Source organism: Peromyscus californicus, unplaced genomic scaffold, assembly GCF_007827085.1.
Source record: "Peromyscus californicus insignis strain IS unplaced genomic scaffold, ASM782708v3 Scaffold_11__1_contigs__length_118956290, whole genome shotgun sequence".
In the NCBI taxonomy this organism is placed as follows: Eukaryota; Metazoa; Chordata; class Mammalia; order Rodentia; family Cricetidae; genus Peromyscus; species Peromyscus californicus.
Window position 1 is genome coordinate 53,914,125 of NW_026294402.1, and position 21,574 is coordinate 53,935,698.

At 37.9% G+C, this 21,574-nt stretch overlaps 1 protein-coding gene across 1 annotated transcript in view; it reads right to left on the reverse strand.

Moving 5' to 3' along the window:
• Arih1 (ariadne RBR E3 ubiquitin protein ligase 1) overlaps positions 1 to 21,574 on the reverse strand; it is a 98,231-nt gene that overhangs the window by 22,838 nt on the left and 53,819 nt on the right. Inside the window, exons 4-7 of the mRNA XM_052762400.1 lie at positions 17,144 to 17,236; positions 16,447 to 16,502; positions 4,704 to 4,770; positions 1,471 to 1,577 (exon numbers count right to left, since the gene is read on the reverse strand). Of these exons, the coding sequence (XP_052618360.1) occupies positions 1,471 to 1,577; positions 4,704 to 4,770; positions 16,447 to 16,502; positions 17,144 to 17,236 (323 nt within the window). The remainder of the gene's footprint in view (positions 1 to 1,470; positions 1,578 to 4,703; positions 4,771 to 16,446; positions 16,503 to 17,143; positions 17,237 to 21,574) is intronic.

Here is a 21,574-nt window from a genome sequence, read left to right on the forward strand (position 1 = left end):
AATAGACTATTCCAGGGTGATTGTGGTGAAACTTGATCATGAAAAAAGAGGTGCAGAGAAAGTCCCAGTCATCCTAAAAGAATAACAGTCCTAAATAGAATGTGTGTGGACCTAAAGCCAATAAAGGTCATTCTGTTGATGTCTCTGATAAAAATGAGGAACATGCTACTGCAAACTAGAATACCACCGTTCATTGTAAAAAGTAGAACCTGACTTAACTGTTTTTATGCAAGTAGAAAATATAAACAATGAAACTGAATACCAAATACTGATATTTTGAATATTGTTGAAACATTGTTGAAGATGCAGCTTGGCCTCTAAATGCAAAGATGGACTTAGAGATGAATTACTAATGAAAAAAGAATAAGAACTTTCAAACTGGGAAATTCCCAGGCTACCCACAGAGGACACTAAGATGTCTCCTAATATTTGATGTTGAAAAATCTCTGATAAATGAAATCTAGTGTCCAGACAGAGGGAAAATATACTACAGAACTCTAAAGGCCCAAATTACCAAGAAAGTAGGCTCAAACAACCAAAATTAACTACATTTTCTTATAAGAAAAAAACTTGTTGTGGGGGTGGGAGGAGGGAGGAGGTGGGATCTGTGGGTGGTATGTAGAGTGAGGAGAAAATTTCTTAAAAAAGAAAAAAATCATAAATAAATAAATAAATAAATGCAAAATTACAAAAAAAAACCTTGTCAAAATCAAGGAAATTTTGTTTTTAAATAAACCGCATATTATTTATTCCTTAATCAGTGACAATATAAAGGTAGAGAGCAAGAGCCAGACAGAACAAAATACTACATGACGACAGCAATCTGGACCAGAGAGAAGGCTCAGTGGATAAGCGTTGCCACTAAGCTTTGACTGGAGCTTGATCCCCAAGACACCATCACCAAGCACACACGTGAGCACCTAAGTACCACACACATACACTCACACTTGAGTTTTCTGAGTGTTGAAACAAAAGGCAATTAACCCAGATTTTTAAGATTTCTCTCATTAAAAGTTAAAGTGAAATACAAAGAAAATTATGAGTATAGCTTCATTTTCCCTTGATGAACAATACATTCAGCAGGTGTGGTGGTATATGCTTATACCAGCACTTGGGAGGCCGAAGAAAAGTATGAACATGAGTTTGAGGTCAATCCAGGCTATGAAACTATAAAATGAGACTGCCTTCAAACAAAACACACACACACACACACACACACACACACACACACACACACACACACACACACACACCCTCTCTCTCTCTCCAAAAGATAAAAAGCATCTTGGAAAGAAGAAAAAATTTTAAGATGTGATTTCTATCTTAACTTTAAAAAAAAAAAAAACACTATTTTTTAACTAGTATCACTTATCTCCCAGCATGAAGTGTTCCCCTATTTTATTACCAAGATTAAAAAGAAAAAGTAGAAACCCTACATTCACTTCACTCATTAGGAAATTACTTGCTTACCAAAACTGGCGCCCACACTTGCAGCGAACAGGTTTCGCATCAGGATATTGGACTTTAACAACGTGGTGGCAATCTGGGGCAGGACACCACTTTAACAGTCGGTTGCACTGAAACACAAGTCAGAAAATCTTAAAAATGATAGCAAGTTAAACTACATAAATTTTGTAACATCTAGTATAAGGTCAAAAGAGAGAAAACAAAACCATATAAAGCCTGCCATAGTCTTGTACAATAGTCTTCAAAGTGTAATATTTTCTCATTACAATTAATCATCTTTTCTTTTTTTTTTTTCTTTTCTTTTTCCCGGAGCTGAGGACCAAACCCAGGGCCTTGTGCTTGCTAAATCCCCAACCCCAATTATCATCTTCTAATGAGAAATGAATGTTAGTTTTTCTTCTCCATCTGGGGAAGATATATGATATTTCTATTTTACTTTGTTAAAAATGTGGCAGGTTAGCGGGGCAGTGGTGGTGAATTCCTTTCATTGCAGCACTTGCGAGGCAGAGGTAGGTGGATCTCTGTTGAGTTCAAGGACAGCCAGGGCTGCACAGAGAAAACCTGTCTCAAAAAACCAAAAACAGAAAGGAGAGAGAGGGGGAGAAGAGGGGGGGGAGAGAGGGGAGGAGAAAGAGGGGAGGAGAAAGAGAGAAAGGAAGGAAGGGAGGGAGGGAGGGGGGACGGGAGGGGAGGGGAGGGGAGGGGAGGGGAGGGGAGGGGAAAGAAGTAGCAGGTTACACTAACTGAAGATTTTTCAATGTTAAGCAATCCGTGCAACTTGTTTATTTCAGTTCTTGGAATACAGTTTGGGACTACACATTAAGCAAGTGCTTTGCCAACTTAGTTACATCCCCTACTCGAAAGTATCTAGTTTGCTGGTTCATTATTTGTTTGCTTTGGTTCTAGGTACCTTATACCTGCTAGGGAAGCCTTTTACCAAAGCGGTATCCCCAGATCCTCACAGGATGACTCATCTTTAAAAACATAAACTCATCTATAAAACATAAAACTATTTTTCATTCTACAAATCCCACTGAGACTTGAACAGTATTACTCCTTAACCCAGGCTTGCCTCCAGACTTATGGCAACCCTCCTACCTCAGCCCTACAATTTCTGAGATTACAGGATTAAGCAACCATGTGCCAGCTTAGACATTTTTATGGTTATTAATAAACACCAATTCTAGAGTAAACTTCTATTTCTGAGACATGGTCTTACTCTATAGTCCCAGCTGACCTAGAACGTGCCCCACAGACCAAGCTGACCTCCACACATGTGTGCACCACTACTACCAGTCCAGGAAAATTTTCTTAAAATGAAAACCAGTATGTTCCTAATTAGGGAAGGTGTTCAGACGCTAAGCAGAAGTCTGGGCTAAGCTAATGGACTTATGTCAGTCATTTCTCCCTTTGACTAGAGAAAAACAAAACAAAACACAAAACCACTCCTAAACCACAGGTAAAGATTGAATCTTACTAGTGCTTGAAAACAAAACAATCTTTTAACTGATTTTCAACTGTTTCTTCAATTGTCGTCATCATATCCCCCGACCCCCCAGACAAGGTCTCACTATGCAGCCCTGGCTATCCTTGAACTGGCTAGGTAGAGCAGGCTGACCTAGAACTCACAGAGATCCAACAATCTCTGCCTCATGCAGTGTTAAATTTGGGTTTTTGTCTATCTATCTGTTTTAAAATGGAGTCTCTCACTAGGTAGTCCAGAGTACTCTCAAACTTGCAATTCTCTTATCCCTGCCGCTCCAGTGCTAGGACTTCCCGGTGAGTACCATCCCATACAGTTAAAACACAAACTATGAAATATTTTTATTACATAAGCAAGACATGTCATAAATAACATTCCGCACCAGGCTTCAAAAGTCAATATACTGGCTAGCGGTTTAACTCATTAGATCACTTCATTAAGTATATCGATCATTTAAGAATGTACAGTATACATATAATATGCACTTTTATAGTTTAATCTGTAACACAGATAAAGACTATTTTCTAGAATTAAAATACCAAGCTATACAGACATTACTATGATGGCACTTTCAATAAAACCCAAAAGTGAGCCGGGCGGTGGTGGCGCACGCCTTTAATCCCAGCACTTGGGAGGCAGAGCCAGGCGGATCTCTGTGAGTTCGAGGCCAGCCTGGGCTACCAAGTGAGTTCCAGGAAAAGGCGCAAAGCTACACAGAGAAACCCTGTCTCGAAAAAACCAAAAAAAAAAACAAACAAAAACCCAAAAGTGAATCATTTTGTTCCCTAATCACAGTGTTCTTTGTAGTAGCTACTCAATTCTGCCATCACAGCCCAAAATCAGTAAGAACAAATATGCAGTAAGTATTTTTCAATAAATCCTTTTTTGTTTGCTTGTTTTGTTTTTGAAACAGTGTCTCTGCAGCCCTAGAAGTCCTGGAACTCACAGAGATCCACCTCTGACTTCCTGAATGCTGGGGTTTTAAAGGCATGTCCTACCATACCCACCTCCAAAGGTAAACCATAATTTGCTGACCACTTGTCTAAGAAAAATAAAATAAAATAAATATAGCACCTTTTTTTATTAAAAAAAAAAAACAACTATGTGAGTGTGGTGGGGGATATTTTGCTTGTGTGTGTGTGTGTGTGTGTGTGTGTGTATACTATGTTCGTGCCTAGTGCCCGCTCACAGAAAACATGAGAGGGCACTGGATCCCCTGGAACTGGAGTACAGACCACTGTGAGCTACCGTGTGGGTGCTGGAAGAACGGAGGTCCTCTCCAAGAGTAGCCAGCGCTACTCACTCCAGCACCGTAACTACAGTATTCTTATTGGCAATGAAGTGTAAGACAATTAGAGAAATAGCAATGTTAGGGTCCTCAACTTGATTATGACATGTTCAATAACATACTGTAATTCTTTGCTAAGGCTAAAAACCAGTAAAGAAAACACTGTTAAAAAAGCAATTTTTTAATAAGTGTTCTAAATATAGTAACAGGTTCTTGATAGTTTGAAAACTAGTATTTCAGCTGAAAAACTAGCATTTCAGATGCTGGGAACCCAGCACTCAGGAGGCAGAGGCAGATAGATCTCTACAAGTTAGAGGCCATCCTGATCTACATAGCCAGCCAAGTCTACACTATGAGATCCTATTTCAAAAAACCAAACCAAACAAGACTACAACAAAAAGAACCGAACTAGTATTCGATAAACAATTTTTGAAAACAAAAATTAGACAAGCATAAACCACTTACCTCTACAAAGCTATTTGTTATTAAATGCTGATATTTTAATTTAACTTTTGAATCTGTGATTAGGCGCCTGAAACCAAGAATAAAAGAAATTTTTTTAAGTTTATTAAGCCAAGTTTCAACACATAGATAAATAAAATTTAACTTCAAAAACTGTTTATGCTATAGCATAAAATTACTCTAAGTTGAAAATATAAGAATGTATATGCTATATCAATCTAGTCCTAACAGGGATTTCCAAGTTTCTGTAATTTGACTTGAATAGATAGATAATTTTCTCATATCTTATATTTTAAATATTCTATTTTTCCTGAGTTCACGATGCAGTCCAAATACTGCAAGTCTGCATCCCTTATAGAGTTTTCTGCAAGCAATTCTTGACTGCCTTCCTTTAAACCCATGACTCAGTCCATGAAATGAAACACGCTGTCAACAAGAACACTAAAGAATGGAGCCACGTATTGTGATGACTAATGTGTATATAATTGTTCCTCAAAAATCCTAAATGCCATACTTCTTCAGAAATATTACTACATAAGACTATTCTCCCCTCCCCCTCCAGAACAGAAAGAGGAAAATGCCATGAAGGGGACTTGAGGTGAAACAACCTTTGTTTGAGTATGGTTCACAACTATGAAATCAGAGTAAGTTCTTTGACCTTTCTATTCCTCAGGTTACTACTCCGCAAAAATAAACTGTAAAATTAAAGATCTGTGAAACTAGAAATGTCTGACAAATAGTATGTGCTCAATAAATATTAAAGACATAAAAAAGTTGAAAGAATTTACCATCATTTTAGTTATGACAATCAGCGTAATCTTGTTTTACATCTATTTTTTTTTTTGCCTACTTATTCCCAAACAATAAGCTCCATGAAAAAATATCCTGTATCCAGCACACTGTCCGAACTATTCAGTGTCTGATAAGGTTTTGTTGTTGTTGTTTTGGGGAGGGAGGGGTCAACACAGGGTTTCTCTGTGTTACAGTTCTGAATGTCCTGGAACTCCCCCTGTAGACTAGGCTGGCTTCGAACTCACACAGATCTGCCTGTCACCACCACCCGGATGCTAGGTATTTTTAAATGAATTAATCTTCATATTCACAAATGTTGAAGGCAAGGTCTAGCAATAATTAGTCTATTTGGCAGTTTCTCAACAAGTTAAACACAGCATTACCACAAACCTCTTCAACTTCCCTCCTTTATATGCACTTAGAATGAAAAATGGGTGTCTCACAAGATCTTATATACACAATGTTCATGACAAAAACTTGTTCACAAAAAGTTCAAACTGCTCTAATAAAACACAAATCAACAATAAAAAGATCTAACTGGTGATTCATGCCACAAAGTAAATGAATCTCATAAAAACCACTATGCCAAATAATGAAGGGGGGGGGCACGGACACAGGATGGGACAGACGGATGACAACACGTATAATGATTTTGTTTACTTATGATTTCTAGATTAGACCAATCAATACACATAGAAACCAGACAAGCACTTAGTAAAGTATTGGAAGTTGAAGGAATTGTTGAATGGAAACAAAATGATGAAAGTATTTTAGAATCGACTGCAACCCTAGTATTTAGGAGGTTGACACAGTAGCGTTTTTCCTTTTAAGTCCAGTCCGTACTGTTCTAAGACAGTCTCTTAAAACAAAACAAAACAATCAGGAACTAGGGAAAAGTAATGACTGTACCAGTAAATTGCGCACACACACTTTAAAATGGTTTTAATCTACTGTTTTATGGATTTGATATCAGTAAAAGTACATAACTAAGTCAGATGCTCTAGTTCCAAAGACATTTATACATCTATTATCCATAATGCTTCTCTGATTTCACAAACTATTATGGCTGATCTTAGCTAAATAGAATGGTTTCATACCGTTAAGAATAGCAATATTAAGATAATGAAAGTTCCTGCTATTAATATGCTAATTGTAGGGATACCACTGCTACCACCTTTGTTGAAAAGTCACTGGACCAATTCTCTGTGGAGCATCTCTGAGGTAGTCAAAACAGGTTCTCCTGAATGTCTACTACACATGTGGAGTACAACTTCAGAAGCATTTAACCACCCTCGAGTTTGGGAATCATACCTGACTTAACTAAGAAACTGGAATGCTGCAATTTGAAATCAAGTGACTTTAACTTAACCATAAAGGTTTTTGTTTTGTTTTGATTAAATGGGTGTCAACTACTGTCTTAGGTGGTTACTACTGCTGTGATGAAACACCATGACCAAAAGCAACTTGGGAAGGAAAGGGTTCATGTTTCACTTACATTTTGTTAACAGTTCACCCAGGAAAACATTTAGGGCAGAAACTCAAACAGGGCAGGAACCTGGAGGCAAGAGCTGATGCAGAAGCCATGGTGTACTGCTTACTGGTTTGCTCAACCCAAGACCCCCCAGCCCAGTGGTAGCCCCATCCACAATGGGCAAGGCCCTCCCCCATTGATCATTAAAAGAAAGCCCTCCAGGCTTGCCTACAGCCATTCTTATGAAGGCTTGTTCTCAATAAGTGCTCCCTCCTGTCTGATGTCCCTAGCTTGTGTCAAACTGACAGAAAACTAGCCAGTAGAACTACTAAATAACACTTATGCGTGTAAAGCACACTGAGTTAAAAACCAAACCATTTTATGGTATAATTTAGTTCCAATAATAAAAGCATTTTCTAGCCGGGCGGTGGTGGCGCACGCCTTTAATCCCAGCACTCGGGGAGGCAGGGCCAGGAGGATCTCTGTGAGTTCGAGGCCAGCCTGGGCTACAGAGTGAGTTCCAGGACAGGCTCCAAAGCTACACAGAGAAACCCTGTCTCAAAAAACCAAAAAAATAAAAAATAAAAAATAAAAGCATTTTCCTTTAAAAAGTCTTTTTTCCTTTGATATACAAACTGCAGACAAATACAAAGAATTAAAATAACATCACATATAACTCTCACAAGATTTTTATGAATCTCTGTTTTCTTTTTATAAATATATGATCAGCTCTCCTTTCTCTACTTTTCCCCCTTTCCTACCTTTCTTTGAAACAAGATCTCACTAAATATCCCAAGGACCTCAAATTCAGTTATCCTGCCCATCCTCCTGAGACACAGATACATGAAAACAAAAGCTTTCCAAAACCCAACAGTCAAAGCAATGGTCTCTGACCCTGTAATTCCCCTGCCCAAAAAGTCAAAGGTCAAAAGACCAGATAACAACATATCATTACTTACAAAACCTGCAGCTTCCCCTAACACTTCTTTGCCTCTCCCTACTTCAATCTATACATTTTTATGTTTACAGTTAAGAACATTTTAGACGTTCAGATTGCCTGGGCTTATCTTACGTTCTAATACACACAAAAAGCTACATAGACCAAATTGAAGAATGGAGAAATGATTTCAGTGAGTACTTCTTTAAAGAACTGTCTAGGACTAGAGATGACTGGGGTAAAGGAAAGCTATCAAGCTCGGCCTGAGGTTGATCCTCAGGACCTATATGGAAGAAAAGAGTCAACTCCCACAAGCTGTTCTCTCACTTCCACATGTGTACCATGCAATGCATGCACAGTGAAATAAATGATGTACAAACAAATTTAAAGAGCTACCTAAACTGATAATAAATGCAGAAGAATGCTTTACATTATCTACCAGGAAATTGCAAATTAAAACTACAATGAGATATGAGATATGCCCACATTCCCACCAAGAATCTCCTTACTATTTAGGGAGGAGTATACACACAAACACTTTAGAAAAATATTTTGGCAAGAGCCACTAAACTTAAATATTTTAGCTCCAATATAACCCAAGGAAATCAGTGTATATGTCTGCCGAAAGACATATAGAAGTATTCTTTAAAGATCACACACTGGACAAAAAACAAACCACCCATAAACTTCAAGTCTTTATTATCTGGAGAATCAAACATTACACAACAATAAATACACACAGGCACACAGACACCGTGCCCAAGAAGAATATATGCATACACAAAAGAATACAGGCAGGCTAGCTTAGCTGAGCAAGCCTGATGATCCCTGGAACCCAAAATGAAAGGAGAGAACCACTTCCAAAAGTTGTCCTCTGGCTTTTACTTATGCTCAGTGTACCATCACTCACCTCAATTCATAAACACATCCACACAATGGTTAATAAATTAAAAGAAATACATGCTACATGATTCCACATGAATGATATTCAAGAAAGGCAAAAAATAAGTGGTTCCAAGTTAATATATATAACCAATTCACTGGCAAAACATAAAAGAATCAATGGCAGAACAGAAAACAGCCGTAAAGTTAGTAATGTATAACAATTATACACTTGATATGTTAGAAGATGGAGAAATAGAAGTGAAGAACAGTATAAAGGCAATAATTACCTCATATTAAATAGTAGGGAGTTAAGAAGAACTGCTTCAAATTGATGGAACAGTGCTTAATTAAAAAATAACATTTGTCTTTCACACAAATAGAAAATTAGAACAGAATCTAACAGTCAATGATATAGTAGTCAATGAGTCTATGAACCGTTTAAAAAAAGATTAAAAAAAAAAAAAGAAAGAAAGAAAGAAAGAAAGATAGATGCTGGGATCAAACCCAAAACCTTGCTAAAGCTAAATACAGGCACTACTGGCTAGTTACACCCACAGTTCCCAGAACACTTTATGAAAGCAACACACACAATTCTCCAAAAATGAATGGCAATGATTCCGTCTGCTTCTAAAATCTAGATGTGAAATTATTATTATTTTTTAGGTACATTCCACAGGATGTGGAATCAGATCCATCACAATTCCAGAAAACATTATTACAATTGGTTAGTGTTGAGATAGAACAGCTGAACCTGGTAGCATATACCTGTAATCTCAGCACACAGGTGGCTGACGAGGAGAATTTTGAGTTCAAGGCCAGTCTAGGCTATGAAATGAGCCATTATTGCCATAAAAAAGATGGGAGTAAATATACTACTTGAACACCTTGAAAGGCTTTATAACATATAAATATATGCTTTCTTTTATCCTAAGATAACTAGAGAAGCTATATCTATATGTATATCTATATATAGTGAAAGAAAGGAGACCTTAAGCAAATAAATGAAATAAAAAAAATAAACTGTTATGATGAGTAAAAAAAAAACTTATTTGGTCATAAGTAATAAGTGATACACAATTTAGATGAGTAATTTTCCCTAATTTCATGAAAGCATCAAGGAAAAATCTTGTGACAAAGAAAATGCTCTCAAAGTAAGTACATCATCTGCATAACTCTAGATGAGGCCAATGTATACAGAAGACCATTTAGGCTAATGGTCTTGATGGTAAATGAAATTAATTTTATTTACTTATTTTCAATGATGAGTTGAGATATTTTTATGAAGGCCAGAGATAATGATATATCTCAAGTACTTATTCAAAGATGCTAGGGAATAAAGAAGCAAATGCATTCAATTACCATTATTAAGTATTTAAAAGGATTGAGATATAGTTCAGTGGTAGAGTTCTTGCCTCCCACATCATGGCCTTAGGTTTGATCTCCAACATTGAGGAAAAAATAAGAAATCTGAGAGTTGGAGCAGGAAATACCTTGGCAGTAGTAGGTTTAGAATGCAGGAGGCACAGTATTTAATCCCCTGGATGATGAAGAGGAAGTTGGAGTAATTCAATAGTCTAAAAAAGTACTGAGACTCCAAAGAATGAATACGATCAGGGTATAGAAATAGCAGGCTCAGTCAATGTAAGCACAGTAACGTTGGGGTGTGCAGCTCCAAAGTATAGGCAATAACAAAAGCTAACAGTAAGTAAAACAGAGGGTGAGTTCAGAAACTTACTCACACTCATGCAAGTGCATACACATATGCTCCACATAAACATACACCACACACAAACATACACAAAGACAGAGCAGCGTTTTAAGAAATAACAAGCTATGGCCGGGCGGTGGTGGCGCACGCCTTTAATCCCAGCACTCGGGAGGCAGAGCCAGGCGGATCTCTGTGAGTTCGAGGCCAGTCTGGGCTACCAAGTGAGTTCCAGGAGAGGCGCAAAGCTACACAGAGAAACCCTGTCTTGAAAAACCAAAAAAAAAAAAAGAAAAAGAAATAACGGGCTAGCTAAGCATGGTGATATGGATACCAGCAATCCCAGCATTTGGAGGATAGAGCTAACATGAGGAGTTTAGATTTTCCCTAGCTACATATGAAGTTTAAGGGCCAGTCTGGGGTACATGGGTCTTTTCTCAATAAATACAACAAGCTAGAGGGATAACTCAGCAACTAAGAGTGCCAGCTGCTCTTCTAAAGGAACCCACTTATGTTCCCAGAACCCATATTAGTTGGATCACAACCACTTGCAACTCTAGCTCCAGGGGACCTGATACCCTCATCTGGATTCTGAAAACACTCACAACTTTAACACTAACACTAGGGAGACAGAAGTAAGAGGATCTCTGTGAATCGAGGCCAGCTAAGGCTACACAGTGATACCCTGCCTCATCCCTACCCCATGAAATAAGAACCAAAGAGTTCTCAAATTTGAAGACAAATATTGACTTCTGAATCCAGAGTTCAAATAGCTGTACACAGAACAAACACAAACAGAACCACACCTAGTCAAATCAGAGTCAAATTTCTGTAAGCCAAAGACAAAACTACAGGGAAAAAAATAATAGCTAAGTCCTCTGAAACAATAGGAGACAAAAACTAACAACAAAAATAGTGTAATAACATATCTAAATGCTAAGAAAGACCAAAGAATACATACATTTTTCAAAACACTGTCAAGTATCTATTCACAAATGCTCTAACATTTTATTCTACCTCTGGTATTATATTCCCATGACTTTAGATATCAAAATTCTTTCACCTTTACCCAATATGAAATACTAAAAACAAACAACAACAACAACAAAAAAAAAAAAATCCTTAAGTTGGAGCATCTAATTTTGCTTTACACTTGCGTGAGTTTTGTTGTGAATTTATTATGACCCGCTTGCTTATTCCACAAGAGTAATCTATTTTTTCTGATTTTTTTGGGGTGTGTGTGTGTGTGTATGTGTGTGTGTGTGACACACACACACATACACACACATATACATATTTTGTGCACATTCATGAGCACAGTACTGCTCATGCACATGCAGGCCAGAGGAAAACCTTAGGTGTTGTTATGTTACTCCAGTGACATTCATTTTGGGTTTTCTAGACAATCTCTTGTGCATTGGGATTGATTACAAGTGCATGTAACCATGCTTGGCTTTTCTCCCCTTTTCCAAATGTGGGTTATAAGGATCAAACTCAGGTCCTTGTGCTTGCATGGCAGACACTATAACAACAGTTACCTCCCTAAAACTGGAATATCATCTGCTTAATGATCCCATGATTTCAAGGAAACAAGGCACAATGGTTTTATGTCTTAGATATATATTTGTCCACTTTCTATCCAGTCCTCTCCCAAAAAGAACTTTAACCAGCAACCCATTATACAAAACATATGAAAATAAGCTTTGGTTAACTCAGAGGAAGGAGTGTCCCAACTGTGATCCTGAATTTCCAAGATCCTTATGGTTTCAGTGTGTACATACGGAAAGACAATGCTTACAACATTATTAAGAGTACCCTTAAATTACCTGAGAAAACTGAACAACTTGTTGAATCTAACTGGCAGTGACATTCATTTCTTTCATTAAAAAGATGTTCTAGCTGGGCGGTGGTGGCGCACGCCTTTAATCCCAGCACTCGGGAGGCAGAGGCAGGCGGATCTCTGTGAGTTCGAGGCCAGCCTGGGCTACCAAGTGAGTTTCAGGAAAGGCGCAAAGCTATAAAGAGAAATCCTGCCTTGAAAAACCAAAAAAACCCAAAAAACAAAAAGATGTTCTAATGTAGCTAGAGTTATTTTGCCTGGCCCACAGTCAAGACAAATCTCTGTCACCAGCCAGTCCCACAGCCGCTCAGACCCAACCAAGTAAACACAGAGACTTATATTGTTAATAAACTGTATGGCCGTGGCAGGCTTTTTGTTAACTGTTTTTATATCTTAAATTAACCCATTTTTATAAATCTACACCTTGCCATGTGGCTCGTGGCTTACCAGCATCTTTACATGCTGCTTGTCATGGCGGCGGTTGGCAGTCTCTCTCTGACTCAGCCTTCCACTTCCCAGAATCCTCCTCTCTCCTTGTCCTGCCTATACTTCCTGTTTGGCCACTGGCCAATCAGTGTTTTAGTTATACAGAACGATATCCACAGCATTCTAATGTCTAAGGTGACTAGAGTATCTAGGTATCAAATATCTAATTCAGTCTGAAATCTACTGGGATATAATCGATAGCTCATCTCCTTGAACTACCATATTTCCCCGACTTTTTACTCATAACTAACTCACTGCAATCTTACATCTACTATCTTCCTAGTAAAGTTCTTTTGTAGTAGGGAAACCCAATGATCTGTTTTCACTGTTATTCCCGTTTATAATTCTGGGAAAGTAACATCACCAGAGACCTCTTGATGACATCCTTCTACTCCTTTGGTTCCTGGACTTTTCACTCAAAGCACCACCTAAGTGTCTGACTACATCTAACTTGAACACTCTCTTTTGAAACTGTAGACTGCAAAAGTTGGCTTCAAATTTGCAATCCATTTGCCTCTGCCTCTTGAGGGTACCATGCCTGACTACTACTCTTCTTTGAACTAAAAGTTTAATCTCTAAGACTTCAATCTTTTCTTTTTTCACCCTACATTTCTCTCAGGAGTGTTGGTTTCCTCTCCTGTTACTTTAACTGTTATTTACCCTGTTTAATGGATTTGAAACCTAAAGGTTACCAGTTCCTAACTAATGCATCAAATTGAAAACAGACAATCCACACAAGTTTTCATGTCACACAATCAGTTTTGTTTGTAAATTCTGTTGTTTTCAACTTGCTTCCCACTGAAATCTTGACTCCTAAATCTTCTTTAACCTACACAACAAATAACCTTCTAAACAAATCTCACTACTCAATATTTCCCCATTCTAAAGCATTCTCCACTACATCAAAGTTGTATTTCTAAAATACACATCATATCGCTACAGTCTTGACTAGTGTCTGTAACAAAAACCCATGATGAACTGTTAAACTCTTTTCATCAACATTGCTAATAAACCCTCCCCCTCTCTGGTCTAGCCACTGCAAAATACCTAAGAGAAAAGCTCATCACTATTTAAAAGCTACTGACATTTTGTTTAGTCAATATTACCCAGCATTTCCTCACCCCTAATTTTTACTTCTTTTGTGTTATTTCTAGTCTTAAGGTATAATTTGTTTCCTTCTAATACTACTTTACATACACAATGTACTTACTTAAACTTTTATGTTACCCTTATTATTTTGAACCTTTTGGGGAATGGAATTGTATATATGATACCAAGGAAGTTCCCAGCAATTTCTGGAATGAATGAAAGAATACAGTGCACTGGATGGTAGGATGAAGCTAACACACTGAGGAAAAAACAATGATAAGAATGCACAAGGGGCTGGGTGGTGGTGGCGTGCACCTTTAATCCCAGCCAGGCAGATCTCTGTGAGTTTGAGGCCAGGCTGGTCTACAGAGCGAGATCCAGGACAGGCACCAAAACTACACAGAGAAACCCTGTTTCGAAAAACAAAACAACAACAACAAAAAAGCACTAGGGGATAAGATAACAAGTGGAAGAGAGGTGGGTGGTAGCTGATTTATTTTGGTAGCATGAACAGTGATGGAAATAGAAGTAACTCTAAGACAAACAAGATCAATGCAGACCTGGTAATAGCAGAAATATGTTCTAAATTAACCAAAGTAAACTGAAGGTAAGAAGGCAGAATGGAGCGCACGCCTTTAATCCCAGCACTCAGGAGGCAGAGCCAGGCGGATCTCTGTGAGTTCGAGGCCAGCCTGGGCTATACAGTGAGTTCCAGGAAAGGCGCAAAGCTACACAGAGAAACCCTGTCTCAAAAAACCAAAAAAAAAAGAAGGTAGAATGGAGCTGGGTAGTGGTGGCACACACCTTTGATCCCAGCACTGAGGAGACAGAGGTAGGTGGATCTCTGAGATCAAGGACAACCTGGTCTACACAGAGAAACCCTGTCTCGAGAAATGAAGAAAAAGAAAAGAAAAGAAAAGAAAAAGTAGCAGAGGCTAGCAGGAAGGCTCATCAAGTTAAGAGCACTTTCCAACAGGCCGAACAACCTGGTTGGACCTCTGGGACTAACACAGTAGAAGGAGAAAACTCACTCCCTATAGGTCATACTCTGACCTCTATGTGCATGCTGGGATGTGCACTCATGTGCATACACACAAAACAAATTTGTTCCTTAAGTGGAATAGGTGAGCTTAAAGAGCTGCGCTGGTCAGGGTAATTTAGCTTTATTAGGTTAAATTTACTCATTAAAACATACTGCTGCCATTTCTTTTTATTACTTTTTTAATCACAGATAAAACTTCTTGTATAAGCAATTACCTAAAACTAAATTATACAATTTGTTCAGGGATTATCCAAGATCTCCATCTGCTTGGCACCCTGGAATGACAACTTGAGGACACAAAGACAGCACTGGCCCAGGAACTAAGAAGCTTAGGTTTACACCAGGAATTCACTATGCTTTTTTTCCCTCAATTTCTTTTTTCCATCCAAAGAGAACATTTGTACAGGAGAACAATTAGTTTACAGCTTCCAGCTGCAGTGCCTTTGAAATTAGTAGCAGTATTTCAGCAGAAACCACTCTATCCCCAGGCGGTGGCTAATACATCAAGAATGTTCTGGCATAGCCTTCTGCTTTCTTGGGGCAGTCCTCTGTGGGGAATTTAAGTGTTGGGGATCCTTAAAGGATACCAAACTCAGCTGAGTATGGTAGTTTGAATGTAACTAGCCTTCATAAGCTCATAGAGAATGGCACTAGGAGGAGGTATGGCTTGTGGAAGTAGGTATAGCCTTGTTGGAGGAAGTGTGTTAATGTGCTTAGAGGTCTCTCTTGCTCAGGTTTCCCTCAGTGTGACTGTCAGTTTACTTCCTGTTGCCTACAAGATGTAGGACTCTCAGCTAGTTCTACAGCACCATGTCTGCCTGCACCCCACCATGTCTCACAATGATGATAATGGATTGAACCTCTGAACTGGAAACAAGCCACCCCAATGAAATGTTTTCCCTTATAAGAGTTGCTGTGGTCATAATGTCTCTTCAGAGCAATAGAAACCCTAACTAGGACAATAAGTTTCTTCTTTTTGAAAACCTTTTCTTTCTTTCTCCAGCATTATGTACCTGTACTGAGTTGATCTGATCCTCTCTTTTTAATGTAATCCAGCACACATAGTTTCATAATGAGTCACATTCCTTTTTATTATTTTCCATTTTTGTTTTGTTTTGTTTTTTGGTAGGTGCTGGAAACCAAAGCCAGGACCTCACATAAGCTAGGTAACTCACTGAGCAACACTCTCAGCCTCCAAAACTCTTCCTTGATTCTGTCTTGGCTTGTTTCTCAGAGGATATCAATTAACACATTCATTATCCCATTATATAATTTTAAGATTTACCAAAATTTAGCAACCATATATTTCCAAATTTATCCTAAGAGTGACTCCTAAGCAAACTGCAAGTATCTTTCTGTATTACAAAGGAGTGAGTGTGGAACAAAAAGGTCTCTTCAGAATTTCAATAACTGACCTTTCTTGAAAGTACTCAGTCAAAGGTAATTGGTTTAACCAATAAAACAACAATCAACATACAGACTCCGGCAGAAATACTTACATAACTGTGTTGTCATCCACTAAGATATCACAACCATGAGCAGGACATGAAATAGTCTGGAAAAGATCAAAATTTAAACTATGTCTTCATTCAACAATATTTACATGATGCTTACCATTGCCAGGCAGTTTGCTAGGTTCTGATGACACATCTTTGAATGTAACTATCCTTGTAAGTACTTTAAAACAAACACACACACACACACACACACACACACACACACACACACACACACACACACACACACACACACACACAAAAACCCACCAGGAAAGTTACAAGCAAAATACCAGACGAAGTTCTCTATCAGGGTAAGCCTGATAGAGATTACCAGGGCTGATGAATGCTAGAATCACTTTATCTAAATTAGACTTGATATTTTTAATTTTTTAATTTTTTTGGTTTTTCGAGACAGGGTTTCTCTATGTAGCTTTGGAGCCTATCCTGGAATTCATTCTATAGCCCAGGCTAGCCTCGAACTCACAGAGATCCACCTGCCTCTGCCTCCCGAGTGCTGGGATTAAAGGTGTGCGCCACCACCGCCCGGCCTAAATTAGACTTTTAACTGGAAAGTCTTTTTTTTTTTTTTTTTAAAGCCTGTTTTAATCTAGAAAAATGTTTAATCCTAAAACTTTTACTTGGTTATAGTTATCCAAGAACCTAAACAAGTAAATTTTATAAGTGAAAATCAATTTACCTGTCCCATGCCTTCCTCCATTATTTTGGTAGTTAAATATTCACTCCAGCACTGCATACAAAACTTATGTCCACATTCAAGGCCAGTAAAATACTGTAACAAAAATAAAACATAAACTTTAACAAAGACATTATTTAAAAAAAAGTAAAACTACATAGTGCCTCAGAGCTTCATTATCTCACAATTCTGACAGTAGTTAAAATGGCCATTTGACAAAAATCAGAGCTCCTAAAATTAACTTCTATATGATGAAATCCAGACATAAAAATACTCTGAACATAGTCTACCTAATAGGAAATGCATGTCGTTGATATTATAAGTTTTACAAAGACAGACAGTAAGTTTGAATTAAATATGTGAATATATAATAAGCATATCACTAAGCACAAAAGATGTTCAATATCATTAGCTATCATGGAGATGTAAATCAAACTGCAATGAGACACAATCACTAAGAGAGTAGTAATCAAGAAGATAGATTTGAACAAGTAAGGAGATGGAGAAATTGGAAACCTGCTCCAATTATCTGCTTGATGAGAACAACTCTGGAAAATAATCAGGCAACTACTTTAAAATATTAATGCAGTTGTCATAACTTCTCTCCTGGTTACTTTTCTAATGTAGTGATAAAACACCATGACAAGAATGTTTAGTTTGGGGCTCAAAGTTAAGAGTCCATGACCACAATGGAAGAAAGCACAGCAGCAGGCAAGCGTATATCTGACCCACAAACACAAGACGGGAGACAGCTAAGTGGAATGGCATAGGTTTTTTGAAACCTCGAAACCCACCCAAGTGACACACCTCTGACAAGGCCAAACCTCCTAATCCTTCCCAAACAGCCACAAACTGGGAGTCAAGCATTCAAATACATGAATCTATGGGGCCCACTTTCATTGAAAACACACCTTATGACCCAGCCAGTATACTCCCAGAAATGAAAATGCACATGCTTTTAAGAATTTGTACATAGTATTTATATTAGCACCATGCATAATAGCCAAAATACAGGCACAACGCAGATATTCATCAACTGACAGATGTGGAACAGCTTTATAATGGCATATTTAGTCACAAAAAAGGAATAGAGTTATGATAGATGCTGCAACATGAATGAACCCTGAAAACATGCTAAATGAAAATAGCCAATGACAAAAGGACTCATATAGTTTGATTCTATTTAAATAAAAGATACTGAACAATAAATCCTTAGAAAATATTTGCCATAGGCTGTATATTTGTGGGGAAAGGAGGAATGAATATTAAAAAATACAGGGTTTTTTTTTTTTAAAGGAGGGTGGGGATAATACTTAAAATTTAAAAATAATTATGATGGTCATACAAGAATAGGAATATAGCAAAATCCACATTAAATAGTGTGCTAGGATAGTTATGAAAGCACTATTTCAACAAGATGGTATTTTTAAATGTTTTTCAGGAGTGTTTTTGTTTTCTTTTCCTTTCTTTTTCCCTCTTTCTTTTTGGTTTTTCAAAACAGGGTTTCTCTATGTAGCCCTGGCTGGCCTCGAACTCAGATCTGCCCACCTTCCTCCCAAGTGCTGGGTTAAAGGAATGTGCAACTTTAAATGTTTTTCAAATACATACAGGACTTCATGGAATTTCATAGAATGTAGTCATTTAAAAATAAAATTTTTTAGTAAACTGAGGAATTTATTTTGAACCAGGTATAGTGGCAGATGTCTATAATCTAGGACTTAGTAGTAAAGGCAGGAGGATCAAAAGTTCAGTACCAGCTAGACATGGTGGTGCACACCTTTAATCCCAGGGAAGCAGAGGCAGGTAGGTCCCTGCAAGTTGGAGGCCAGTCTGGTCTACAGGGCAGCTAGGGATATGCTGAAAAACCCTGTCTCCAATAAAAATAAAAATGAAAAAAAAAAAATATAAAAGAATTCAAGACCAGCCTTGACTATACAGGATACAGCTCAATGTTCAAACACTTGCCTAAAAGCATGAGACTCCAGGATTAATTCCCATAATTATAAAATAAATAAATAGTTAACAACAGTAAGCCCATATGGCAGGACATGCTTACAGTTCCAGCAATATGAGGCTGAGGGCAAGAGGATCCAAGAGGTTTGGACAGCCCAAGTCACACAGAACAATAAAAAACTACTAATACATTTTGTTGTTATCTTCGCCTGCAATGTTCTGAAAGACTAATAACTTAGAGGTGATGGCTGAATCAAGTACAGTGTATCTGTAACTTGTTTTGCTTTCAGAACGTTTTACAGAGCTGGGAAGGTTCAGTGGCAGTTTCTGTCTACTTTGTCTGATGTCCTATGTTAGATTCTCTAGCACTGCCAAATAAATACTAAAACATCAACAACAAAAAAGCAAGCTTACGCTGGGCAGTTGTGCCGCACACCTTTAATCCCAGCACTCGGGAGGCAGAGACAGGCTCTGAGTTCGAGGCCAGCCTGGAAAACACACACACACACACACACACACACACACACACACACACACACACACACACACACAGTTAAAAAAAAAAAAAACTTCAAAGAATTTTTAAAAATATTCTATTTTAAAAATAAAATCAACTACTTCATTTTTCACATGTTAGATTGATAAAGCTGTGTTGACATGGATGTGAGACTTTTTAAACAATGCTTATTAATAGTGATGTTTACAAGTGGCATGTGCCTGTACTTCCAGTTGTATGGGGGACTGAAGCAAACAACCCATTTCACTTACAAGGGGTTTGAGGGGTATGAGGGGACTGTCCTGAGCACCAGCAGTGGAGAAGCACCTGTGAGTAGTTGCTGCACTTCAGTATGAGCAGCACTGTGAGACAGGATCATTTTTAAAAGAGGACAAATTCTTTTGTAGTATGTGTTTATGTAGAAAAATTAATCCCCTTGTTTATGCCCCTATTCTGTCTCCTTTACTTAGCAACAGCTGTTGTTTTCATTTCTGAGGTGTACTTACAGAGACATTCTAATGTACACATACGGTATGAGAATCTTATGCTCTCCTTGGTACTGTTACTTTTGTTGTTTCGGTTTTTAATTTCTGCTGGATCTCCATAATGGTAAATCCATTTACCTTTTCCCTGTTGTTTACATATTTCTATTATTTTTAATCATTGTGTATATGTGAGGGAATGAAGGATACACAGATGTATGTTGTAGGTGGTTAAGGAGACCAGTGTTGTTGAATCTTCCTGGAGCTTGAGCCACAGCTATCCAATGTGGGTGCTGGGAAATGAACACTTCTTCCTGCAAGAAGCACCTCCTTTGAAAGCACCATTTCTTTACTATGAATGGTCACACAAGACTTCTCCTACCACTTTGTCACAGTGACTGTAATACACTTTGTAACCATGTGACTTTTTAGAGGGGAATACGTAGAAGATGACAGGTATACAAGGACAATCGACAATTATTATCAGGTATTCTTGGAAGAAGTGAGAGCAGGTCCTACTGGGTAAGAAGAGTATATAGTTTCTTCCACCCATGTCAAAGCTTTCACCGATTCAACGTGTAAAAAACAAAGTAAATGATTTGGTCCTTAAAATATATCTTTGAGTTTTTGTTTGCTTTGCTTTTTGAGATATAGTTTCTTTGTGTATCCCTGGCTGTCCTTGAACTCAGCCCTCCATTTAACTAGGCCTCCCAGAGAGCTGGGATTAAAGGTGTGTGCCATCACACCCGACTGTTGATTGAGAAATTTTTACAAAGTAATTTTTTAAATCATATTTATTCTTACCCTCCCACCTCCTCCCAGATCCATACCTCTTGAATAAATTTAACTTCATTTTTTAAAATTAAGAATGAAGTTTCAACTTTGCACGGGGGTGGGGAGTGGGGGGGTGGGAATATGTCCAAATCTGTCTATTTTCTTTACATAGTTTGCTAATTTCTCACTAGGTTGCCACACACCCAAAGACTTACAGGACCTTTTGTTTTTTTACTATAATTGGCCTTTAAAATTATGGAAGATGTTTCAAAAAAGTTTCGATTCAGAGTGTTCATTGTATAGCTCTACAGAAACACTTTACTATACATGGTAAAAAGCCATCAATCTTTAAATGTATGGCTTCGAAATTAAGCAAATTTGAGTCTGTTTTCACCTCTATATTGTTTCAACACCATATCCTGCATAATCTACCTTCTCTACATCACATTAACTACTAAAGTTTATTCTGTTCCGCTATTGTCTCTCCCCCGCCAAGACAGGTTTCTCTGTGTAGTTTTGGTGCCTGTCCTGGATCTTGCTCTGTAGATTTGCCTACCTCTGCCTCCTGAGTGCTGGGATTAAAGGCATGTAACACTGCCACCCTGCTCATGATCTTCTTAATTAGCCTTTCAAGATCTGAGTCTATAAGCATACTCCTGATTCCCTGGTCCTTACTTAACTCATGAAACTTGACTATTAATTAAACTTACCCTTGTTTATGCTGGAAAT